The sequence below is a fragment of the Pseudonaja textilis genome, chromosome 3, assembly GCF_049901715.1.
Source record: "Pseudonaja textilis isolate UNSWEBS1 chromosome 3, rPseTex1.2, whole genome shotgun sequence".
Classification (NCBI taxonomy): Eukaryota; Metazoa; Chordata; class Lepidosauria; order Squamata; family Elapidae; genus Pseudonaja; species Pseudonaja textilis.
This window is the reverse complement of record NC_141992.1, coordinates 59,152,669-59,164,802: the sequence shown is the minus strand read 5'-3', so window position 1 is coordinate 59,164,802 and position 12,134 is coordinate 59,152,669. Positions and strand designations below refer to the sequence as shown.

Sequence of the window (12,134 nt, the reverse complement as noted above, 5' to 3'; positions counted from 1 at the left end):
CAGCATAAATAATTGAAGGTAGCGAAAATACACAGCACAATTATTTGCTTAAAATCAAATGTTCTAAGGTTCATAAAAGAAAATACCAAGAGGTTTTTTTTTAAAGGCACTGGGGAATAATACTGTGATTTTTACTGTAAGAGTAATATTAGTCTGAGAAGTGACTCAAATATATTTGGTGTGCATTGATTTTAAGGTGCTTTTTTATTTTACTGTTGTATCCAGTAGTAATATTGGCATACTTGTGCTGTGTCTGTTAATCATAAGGATTCCTAAGGGCTTTAAAATCTTTGAGGGTAGCTTACTACAACAAAATATTTGAGAAATCCTCCCCCCCCCCGGTGCATCCATCAAATTCCCCCTCTGTGGCAGTATTCAGAAATATTTTGTTCTAAAGAAATGTTACTATAAATTGAGGAAATTCTGCAAGCCTTTTTGATGCAAAAAAAACAGCTACTGTGCTATTATTTACCATAAATAATTAAGAAAAAATATTTGTAATGACACTTCTGAAAGATGATGAAGTAGATTAACATGAAATAACTTGTTAGATTACTTATAGTTCCTTGGCAGTGATGGACTACATAATCAATGACCTCTTCTGTTCTGTATTTGTCAGAGAGATGGAACCTGAAGTCTAGTCATTGAGAGAATGGAAGGTCCATGCCATATCTTGTCCCCTCCATTATTCTCATCTCAGCCTTCTCTGGTGAAATTGGGAGGTCTAAAAGGTTATTGTAGTTGCCTTCAATTGGACACAGTTATACTTCTGTACCCTGATTCTGCAGATCCTCCATCTTCCCTGAGAGTCAGGCCACTGCATGACTTTTTTTCCAGCATAAATGGGTAGCAAAATCCCATTCAAGAGGGGAACATCTCAAAGAAAAACCTACTCCAGGAGTCCATTCTTACATGTGTTGCTTGTGTGAGGTACATAAAAAAAGGGGCAGGGCTTGTATTGTGCAGTTGTGACTGGCTTTTTTTGACCTGTGGACACCCCTGGGAATTGCCACATGTTTTGAGTTTCAGAAATGACATTGCCTATAGCTAGTTTCCTTGTTGAAATGTACCTTCAATTTACCTTATATATTTTCTGTGCAGAAAGTTACCCTGGAATTCTATATTGACATCCATGCTCACTCCACTATGACGAATGGCTTTATGTACGGAAATGTTTTTGAAGATGAAGAAAGATTTCACAGACAGATTATTTTCCCGAAGCTGCTCTGTCAGAATGCTGAAGACTTCTCCTTTGTAAGAAATATTTCTTTTACTGCATGCCTTTTTAGCCATATACACTGCTCAAAAAAACTAAAGGGAACACAAAAATAAGACATCCTAGATCTGAATGAATGAAATATTCTTATTAAATACTTTGTTCATTACATAGTTGAATGTGCTGACAACAAAATCATACAAAAATTACCAATGGAAATCAAATTTAGCAACCCATAAAGTGAAAAAAAAAACACTACAGGCTGATCCAACTTTGATGTAATGTCCTTAAAACAAGTCAAAATGAGGCTCAGTAGTGTGTGTGGCCTCCACATGCCTGTATAACCTCCCTACAACGGCTGGGCATGCTCCTGATGAGGTGACGGATGGTCTCCTGAGGGATCTCTTCCCCCAACTCCTGGACAGTCTGTGGTGCAAAGTGGCGTTGGTGGATGGAGCAAGACATGATGTCCCAGATGTGCTCAGTTGGATTCAGGTCTGGGGAACGGGCAGGCCAATCCATAGCATCAATGCCTTCGTCTTGCAGGAACTGCTGACACACTCCAGCCACATGAGGTCTAGCATTGTCTTGCATTAGGAGGAACCCAGGGCCAATCACACAGCATATGGTCTCACAAGGGGTCTGAGGATCTCATCTCAGTACCTAATGGCAATCAGGCTACCTCTGGCGAGCACATGGAGGGCTGTGTGGCTCCCTAAAGAAATGCCACCCCACACCATTACTGTCCCACTGGCCAAACCATGCTGGAGGATGTTGCAGGCAGCAGAACATTCTCCATGGTGTCTCCAGACCCTATCACATCTGTCACATGTGCTCAGTGTGAACCTGCTTTCATATGTGAAGAGCACAGGGTGCCAGTGGCGAATTTGCCAATCTTGGTGTTCTCTGGCAAATGCCAAACGTCCTGCACGATGTTGGGCTGTAAGCACAACCCCCACCTGTGGACGTCAGGCCCTCATACCACCCTCATGGAGTCTGTTTCTGATCGTTTGAGCAGCCACATGCACATTTGTGGCCTGCTGGAGGTCATTTTGCAGGGCTCTGGCAGTGCTCCTCCTGTCCCTCCTTGCACAAAGGCAAAGGTAGTGGTCCTGATGCTGGGTTGTTGCCCTCCTACGGCCTCCTCCACATCTCCTGATGTACTGGCCTGTCTCCTGGTAGTGCCTCCATGCTCTGGACACTATGCTGACTGACACAGCAAACCTTCTTGCCACAACTTGCATTGATGTACCATCCTGGATGAGCTGCACTACCTGAGCCACTTGTGTGGGTTGTAGATGCTGTCTCATGCTACCACTAGAGTAAAAGCACCACCAGCATTCAAAAATGCCCAAACTATCACTCAGAAAGCATAGGAACTGAGAAGTGGTCTGTGGTCACCACCTTCAGAACCACTCCTTTATTGGGGGTGTCTTGCTAACTGCCTATGCTTTCCACCTGTTGTCTATTCCATTTGCACAACAGCATGTGAAATTGATTGTCAATCAGTGTTGCTACCTAAGTGGACAGTTTGATTTCACAGAAGTGTGATTGACTTGGAGTTACATTGCGTTGTTTAAGTGTTCCCTTTATTTTTTTGAGCAGTGTATATATATATATTTGTTTTCTTAAGTTTTCACGGGTACTTACATGTATGGTATTCAGCTTTGTTTGGGTATTTTCCCACGTCATTATAGTTGTGCTTTTAAAGTTGTAGCAACGTTTCAGCAGAATCTCATCTGCCATCATCAGGCTTCTGTATTGTGTTCGTATCTATGTATGTATGTATGTATGTATGTATGTATGTATGTATGTATGTATGGTATTCAGCTTTGTTCAGGTATTTTCCCATGTCATTAGAGTTGTGCTTTTAAAGTTGTAGCAACATTTAGGCAGAGTCTCATCTGCCATCATCAGGCTTCTTTTGCAGGTACATGTAAGTACCCATGAAAACTTAAGAAAACACACACACACAGAGACATATATATATATATATTTCTTAAGTTTTCACAGGTACTTACATGTATGGTATTCAGCTTTGTTCGAGTATTTTCCCACATTATTATAGTTGTGCTTTTAAAGTTGTAGTGACGTTTTGGCAGAATCTCATCTGCCATCATCAGGCTTGTGTATTGTGTACACAGCAGTAGGCTAGCACCAAATTTAAAACAGAAACGGCTGTGAAAGCCTGACTCACAGACGAACACAATACATAAGCCTTAAGTTTACCTGTGAAAACTTAAGAATATGTGTGTGTGTGTGTGTGTGTGTGTGTATACACACACACACACACACACACACACATACATATATTACATATAGATAGATAGATAGATAGATAGATAGATAGATATAGATATAGATATAGATATATATTACATATATATTAATAGTAGTAAATAAGATCTAGTCACAAAACGCCAGGAATCTAACATGAAATGGAAATTGGCCAAATATTTTAACAGTTAGATCCAGCTCTTTTGCCAGAGCAGACAAAGATTTACATGATGATTTACACTGACAATTATCATATAATAACCTATAATATAATTGTTAATAATAACAATAATCTGTGACATAAATTCTTAAACAGTACAACTATTTTAAAGGCACGGTGACTTCAAAAGGGTTTTCAAGAGAATGGTGGAAAATGTCTACTGTACTTTTAAGATTATACTGAATGTATTTCAAGGTCGCTGTTGAAGTTATTAATAAAGGATCAGTGGTAGGTTTCCCCATTACATTCCAAATGTCTTTGGACTACAATTTAAAGAATGACCCATAGCATGGGAGTTCATGGGACAAAAGAAATCCTTTTTCCAATTTCTGGAACGTACTAACCATAGCTTTCTGTAGCTTAAAGTATGATATATTCTCCTGCATTTTATTCTGATCCATTTTGTACATGCAGGAAGAATAAGGCAGCTCACTTTGGAGGCATAACAGGAAAGGGATATACATTAAGCTATTCCCCATAATTTACTTTTCTGGCCCAGTTTGGCAGAAAGGTAGTCGGTTATATCTCCATAAAACTGTAGCCCTTTTTCTTATTGGTTACCTATGTGCTTTTGTACCCTGAACAACATTTCAAATAATAAAGTGAAATTATGCATAGATCTCCCCAGATCGTTATCTGGCAATTCGCTGATTTTACTGGACTGCAATCTTGTATGATTTTTAGTATTTTTCTGTAAGCTATTAGAAAAAAAGGAAAAACTTGGACATTTTCTCCAAAAGAAACATTTTCTAAGGAATGAAGGTTCAGCTTTAAGCTAAACAAACTGCCATATTCAAAGGTGTTAAATATTATCTTTGAATAGCAGATGTCTGGGACAAACAACTGGGGAGTGCTAATATCTTTCCCTGCCCCTTTCTAGAGACAGAAGATGGCAAGTCTGGAAATAGCACAATGGATTAAATGAATCTTTGGCTTGATATAACAAGGCAGCCCTTCCACAAGCACAAAAATAGGTCTTTTCATGCAAGCAATTTTCATTTTCTATATTGTATGGCATTTCTTCCCAATTATATTAAACAATAGTAATTTCTTCCCCTACTATGAATTTCATGTCCCTTGATACTTTACTTTTATGATGATTGGAGTTTAGCCAACAAGCATTATGAGTTGATATTTCAACTGGTGATTCGTATTTAATTATATATTATTCCAATCACAGCCCATGTTGTAATCACCTATGGTAAAGATTTAAGGGCCTAAGGAAGAAAGGAAGGAAGCTAAAAGGCATTTCTGCCTTTTGCTTCACTGGAAGAAAGAATTAAAAAAGCAGCTGAGTCTGCATATTAGAAGCAAAGCAATCAACAAAGACCATTTGTCTACTGGCATCAATACTAGCTGGAATATTCTTTCCTATCAAAGAATACTAGAGGAAAATTGTTTGCCTCTCATGGGTTCATTTAATACAAATTTGCAAACAATTTTTTCATTATAGACTTGAGGAAATTGGCATGGGTTTCTTTGTCATGCTTAGATAGGTATTTCCAGGAAAGTTAGAAGATCAAGGGATCAATTAAATACTTTGTTTCCTTGTACTTTGCTTGTACTTTGTCTGGGTCCATCTCTATGCCCTCATTGGAGACTCGGTACCTAGGTAGTCCACCTATGCATGGTGAAATTCGCATTTCAACAGCTTGATGTATAGGTTTACTGCTAGAAGCTTGTCCAGTACCTGGTGGACTAGGGTTATTTATTTATTTATTTTGTCAAGTAATTATTAGATAACAGGTATAAGTATAAACATGGTTATGAATACATGAAATTGATACAAATAAGAAAAAAAAAAAGAAACAATAGGACAGAGACGGTAAGCAGGTTGGTGCGCTTATGCATGCCCCCTACAGATCTCTTAGGAAAGGGGTGAGGTCAATAGTAGACAGTCTAAGGTTAAAGTTTTTGGAGTTTGGGGAAGAAACCACAGAGTCAGGTAGAATATTCCAGACATTGACCACTCTGTTGCTAAAGTCATATTTCTTGCAATCAAGTTTGGTGCGGTTTACCTTGAGTTTGTATCTATTGTGTTCTCTTGTATTGTTGTGGTTGAAGCTGAAGTATTCATTGACAGGTAGGACATTGCAGTAGATAATTTTATGTACTATACTTAGATCGGATCGAAGGCAGCATGGTTCTAGGTTGCCTAGGTCTAAAATTTCAAGTCTGGTGGCATAAGGTATTCTACTACAAGTAGAGGAATGGAGAACTCTTCTCATGAAATATCTCTGGATTTTCTCAACTGTATTAATATCTGTTAGCGTTCTTCTATTGAGTGAATGGATGATTCTAAGTTTTCAACTCTATCAGACAGGGTACTTAATTCGTTTAGCTTTGGTAAAAATGATGTTTAGCTTTGGTAAACATGATGTTTAGCTTTGATAAAGCTATTATATATTAGATGAAGTTGCCTTCACAGGAAAACTATGTTTATTATTAAATAATAATGAATCCTATAACACATTAGTACTTAAATCTCCACAAACAGCATTAGTAAATTAGTTAATAGGCTATGAAATGTTACTCAGAAAATTTTTGTTTTCTCATCTTCTGAAGGAATGTCATGATTATATGATTTAAATAGATTTTGTTGGTATTGATTTAAGGCTAGTTCTCTCCCATTAACATTAGAATTAGAAAAATCTGCTGGACACTCTCCTGTAATCATTTAAAGAGTCATGTGATTTAACTTCCATAACTGTCTATTAACAAGAATCAAATGGATAGTTCAGACACACAAGAGATGAATTAATATCCTGAGCATTAGCTCCAGTTTCTGGAATAATAAGGAAGAACATTGGAATGTAGTAGGTTAAGATTCAGGCAGAATATCTTATAATAGGCCTGAATTCAAGCGTGTCAAATAAGAGATGCCTGAATAGGGATTTTGAGAAACTGTGGCTTCTAAGGTTCCCAAGGAATGGGTCACTTTGCTGTATCCATGCTCCTAAAACCCGAGGCTTCCCTTACTTATGTGTTATTCAACAGGTTTCTTTTGAAAATGGCCAAGTGGTGGAATTCATTTTTTTTACTACCGGTTCTGTGGGCATGGCTTGGTGGGCATGGCAGGGGAAGGATACAGTAAAATCTCCAGTCAGAAGTGGCATTTGTCAGTTCTCCAAACTACTCAAAATTTCCACTACCAGTTCTCCAGAACTGGTCAGAACTTGCTGAATACCACCTCTGGCCAAGATACTGAAATGAGCATTCTGCTGTTAAATGTCACATTATGTAGGATCAGTCATCCATTAGTTCATTGTCCATTTCACAGCTCATTTCAAAATGTAGGTGCTCAGTTTTAAAACCCTGTAGAATGGTCCAGGAACATCTGTCCAACCTGCCATTATCTATGGCCATCAATCAGTTTTTTTTCCTTCTGATAACCCCTCAGCCTGAGTTGAAGTTGGTAGAAACCAAGAAATAGAGGTTTTCAGTTGTGATGTCCCAACTTAGGAATTGATTCTCCTGGGACATTAGACCATTTAAAGATATTTCATAAAATAGTTGGAACAGTATGCAGTAATATTTAGTTCTGATTCTTGAATTTGCTAACTATTATTCAGTAGAAAGAAGAGATTAGAAGAAAAAGTATGTTTACAAAATGCAGCTAGATTACAATGCAGCTAGTTGTTCATTTTACCTACAGCACTGATAAAAATGTAGATATCAAGCTTTTTTATTCTTTGTAGGACCAGGCTGAAACTAAAGGAGGGGTCAAATGCATTGTTAGTCATGAGTACCTGCACATCCACAAGAGATTTAAGTCCATCCCACTTTGAATGCCTTCTTAATTCTCACTCATTTCCCTTGACCATTAGTAGCTCAGATTCTTGTAGAGAGTTTAAGCTTGCAATAAATCTTTATGCTAATTTAAATTGCCTGAATCTCCAGATTTCATGGTGTGTGACATTCTCTTCCTCAATCTTTGTTCCTACACAGATATTTTATCTATTTTAACCAGTGACCTAACTTCAGGTTAGCAGTGTTGATTTTGCTCCTATACATGCACATATAAATGTATGAACATAATTTATGAATGCCCCTTTAGTCCGTCCCCCCCAAATGATAGAATAAATGTCACTTTCAAAAAAGAACAAAAGAACAATTTCTTCTTAAGATTCCAATCAAAATTTGTTTATCTAAATTTTTGACTAAGTCCAACATACAACATTTCAATCTCCCCAAACTCCTCCACATATAACTGAAATGACAGAAAAAAGGAAATTATTAACTATCTGTATACCTCCTATGTTTTTTTTTTTGATAAAGTGGTAACAAATTGCATTAAAAATTAACAGACCATGTAAGGAATAGTTATATAATTATTTATAAATAATTAAATCTAAATTAAATCTATCGATTCAATTACAGTATATATATCTGCTTGTAAGTTTCGACGTGGTTTCACTATTCACTCAAGTCCTGATAAAAGAAACTGTTGAAATCATCAAAAATAAATACCAACCAGCTAAACACCTCATGGAACTAACAGAACACTGCTTAACCAACACATATTTCATATACAAAGGACAAAGATACAAGCAAATTGAAGGAGCCCCTATGGGATCACCACTGTCACCCGTCATTGCAAACCTGTTCATGGAAGAATTCGAATCCAGAGCCCTGGCTAATGCCACCCACAAACCCAAACTATGGTTAAGATACATCGATGACACATTTGTGATTTGGCCCCATGGAAAAGAAAACCTAAACAATTTCCTAACACACCTAAACAGCACACACCCCAAAATCAAGTTCACCATGGAAACGGAAACAAACAACTACCATTCCTAGATGTACTAATCTACAAAAAAACAGATGGCACACTAGGACACACCATATACCAGAAGAAAACACACACCAACCACTACCTCAACGCCCAATCCCACCACCACCCAGCACAGATAAACTCCATGGCCAAAACACTAGAACCAAACGCCTGGCAGACAAGACACACTTAAAGACTGAACTATGCACCCTGACTAAAGTACTGACAGCCAACGGCTTCCACAAAAGTAAAATCACCGGCTTGATCCATAAAAACACACTGAGACATAATGGAGACCTAGAAGATGAACAGACCTATGGAACAGCTGTCCTGCCCTACATAAGAGATACTACAGACAAAATCAGTAAGATACTACACAGACATCACATCAAGACTGCCTTCAAAACAGACAGAAAAATAGCAGCCATCCTTAGAAACCCCAAAGATAAAATTGACCTGGAAAACCAAGGCATATACGAAGTCCCCTGTGCATCATGCCCGGCCACATACATTGGACAGACTAATAGAAGAATAAGTACCCACCTCAATGAACACAAAAATGCAGTAAAAAAGCTGGAACACACTTCCTCACTAGTCCAACACATGAAAGCCACAGGTCATAGCATCAACTTCAATAGCACCAAAACCCTAGCCACTATAGAAAACCCTAGCTACAGAATTATCAGAGAAGCCATAGAGATTGAAAAAAGACCTGAAAGCATGAATAGAAGAGATGATTCCACCAGACTGTCAATTATTTGGAAGCCTGCACTCACAAACAAAATAATCTCCACACCACAAGCCAGTCAATCACCTGGGAATAAACAGATCCCCCCTGATACCTCCAGCTCAAACACACCCCAACCAGGCTGCTGAAAAGACATTTGGCCTCAAGGGAATCTGATGGGAAGAGAAGTCTTTTACTGCATTGTCAATAGTTTACCTGTATTCTAGAAAAAGAATTTTCTCTGTTATTTCTTCACAGTATGATCCAAAACCATAACTGCTTTGGAGGAATGCACTATATTGGTTCAGATAGTAGCAGAAAAAATAGATTAAATGGGACAGTTAATCTGATATGACTTCAGAATTCTTTCTTTGCACAGATACAGTATTTCTTTAATGCTAAGTATTTACCTGACCTTTGGGGTCTTAGAGTACTCAGGTATCATAATTACTGAACTGGAAACAATAGAGCAGTAGTTAAATATGCAGGAGTACAAAACATCAAAATGTTTCCTGAAACATGTATCCCTTTTATGCAGGTCATCTTGAAATAACACCTAATACTTTTATTGAATGCATGGCAACATTGAGATAAAAATGTATAGCATTTCATGTTCTGCCTTGGTGTCTTTCCAATCTTATCAATTTGCTTCTGTATACACAGACCTAATTAAAAATAAAATAAGACAATTCTTTTAATATGTTTGCAAAAGTCTATTAACAATATAGAAAGTGCCAACAATTGTAATAATTATAATTTCAGTACATTTTCTCCTTAGAATCCAATCTTAAAACTTAATTTTGAGAGGTGATGTATACCTGTAATTGCATGTCCAAAGAAGTACATAGTGGATTGGGCCACAATACTAGAGGGGAGTGGCTTAACCTCCTGGTTTCTATGTTCCCAGTGAATATCTCCTACAAATTATTTATTTTACTTACACACAGCTTTATCAACATTCTTGCAAGGAAACTGGTTTCAGTTTGTTTATTCATGTTTTTAAGATGCAACTGCAGGGCTCATCAGATATGGTCACAATTGCGTCACAGAATTGGTGCTTTATTTGGATTTTATGAAAGGGAATTGGGAAGAGTTAAACAAAAGAACCAAAGGTGGTATTCAGCAGATTCTGACCAGTTCTGGAGAACGTGTAGTGGAAATTTTGAGTAGTTTGGAGAACCAGCAAATACCACCTCTCACTGGAGATTTTACAGTATCCTTCCCCTGCCACGCCCACCAAGCCACACCCAGAAAACCAGCAGTAAAAAAAATCTGAATCCCACTACTGATAAAGAACTAATAAAAATGTCTACATACATGGAAGACTTAATGCATTTCATGCTGGATCTCTATCAGATTTACTACACAAAAGCTGTTTATGAAATTCTTGGTGCTTAAGCAAGTTGACAGAAATGTGATTTGGCATATAGAATTTACTTAACTTCCTGGTACAGGGAAACTCCTCTCAATTCAAAATCTCATTTCATCCACTTTCATTTTTTTTCTTACCAGTCAAGCACTTCCTTCAATCGAGATGCTGTTAAGGCAGGGACAGGACGTCGCTTCCTTGGTGGTCTACTGGATGACACTTCTTACTGCTATACACTGGAAGTCTCATTTTACAGCTACATAGTTGGAGGAACCAGTTCTACAATCCCATATTCAGAAGAAACATGTATCCTTTAAATAAATTTCTCTTTGGTCTGACAAGATCTGGAAACTGAAGGTAAACCAAATACTTAGGAATTAGTTTTTGTAATAACTCTGTCTTAGGAAATGGATTAATGGGATGACAGTGACTTAGAAAAAGTTATTAAATGAGGTTTCTCAAGGAAACATTTCTTCTACATGGAACTTCATCTCTAAAAGGCCCTTCTGGGAAAGTTTGCCAAGGTTCACCTACCAATCCAGGAAGATTTTTCCTTTATGATGTCTGGTTCCTTCTGCCCCCTCAACCCTTTGGGCCACTTTGTGCAGTGTGGCTCCCAAATCTACTGAGAAAATTTCAGGAGATCTACATGTGGATTAAAGAGAGGGAGACAGAGAAAGGGGACAGGAAATCTTATTAGGAACTGCCTTAAGTTATCCTTATATATAAGATCATTAAACTGTTCTTATATACTTTGGGACAATATATTGTGCAAAAAAAAATTATCCCCATCTGCTCATTCTTCATACAAGCAGAATTATCTAAATGTATACCATATTGTGTGACAAGTGGTAAATTTGTTGTCTCTTAAATCTCTTCTGAGCCTTGGCCAAAGTTGCTAAGAAACAATTTTAGTCTGTGGGAGAAAATGCTAATGAGTATAACACAAAGGTATCCTTCTTTTGGTTATGTTATCTTTTTGTCTCTTTCTTGAAAAAAATTATTTCTTCCCCCTTTGAGGAATGAGACCAGATTGGCCTCTTTATGTCCATGCGGGCTCAACTTATACATATGTAACTACATCCCTCTTGCTTCATACATTATCACTATCAGAAAGTGAGAGCAGAGATTAAAATGTAGATAGAAATTATTATATGTTGTGGTGATGTTCAGAATGGCTGAGGCCGCAGTTTGATTTCCATAGACATAGTTGATCAGCTATTCCAAAACTATCACAAGCTGATTGGAACAGGTAGATGTGGAAAATATAAGCTTAATAATCCACATATGAATGCCAAAAATGGTGTCCTGTATTGTCCATTTCTTCCTGCTAAGAAGAAAATTCTCACTTTTCCTGAACTGCAGTATGATAATCATGTTTGGAAAAAACTATTCATGAAATCAACTATGTTGGTTAACTCTAATGAACTGGGAGCATATAGGCAGAAATAACAAGATTAGCCATTTTTTTTTGGGGGGGTGTCCTCCTAGCTGTCATTAAAAGGCAGGGAGGCTGTCACAGCTGGAGTTTTTTTTTTAATTCCTTCA

The 12,134-nt window shown here is 37.6% G+C and overlaps 1 protein-coding gene across 1 annotated transcript in view; it reads left to right on the top strand.

Annotated features, from left to right (window-relative positions):
- The window catches only part of BEND5 (BEN domain containing 5), an 862,462-nt gene that overhangs the window by 780,862 nt on the left and 69,466 nt on the right, over window positions 1-12,134 (top strand). The window contains exons 10-11 of the mRNA XM_087929892.1: window positions 1,102-1,254; window positions 10,730-10,892. Of these exons, the coding sequence (XP_087786018.1) occupies window positions 1,102-1,254; window positions 10,730-10,892 (316 nt within the window). The remainder of the gene's footprint in view (window positions 1-1,101; window positions 1,255-10,729; window positions 10,893-12,134) is intronic.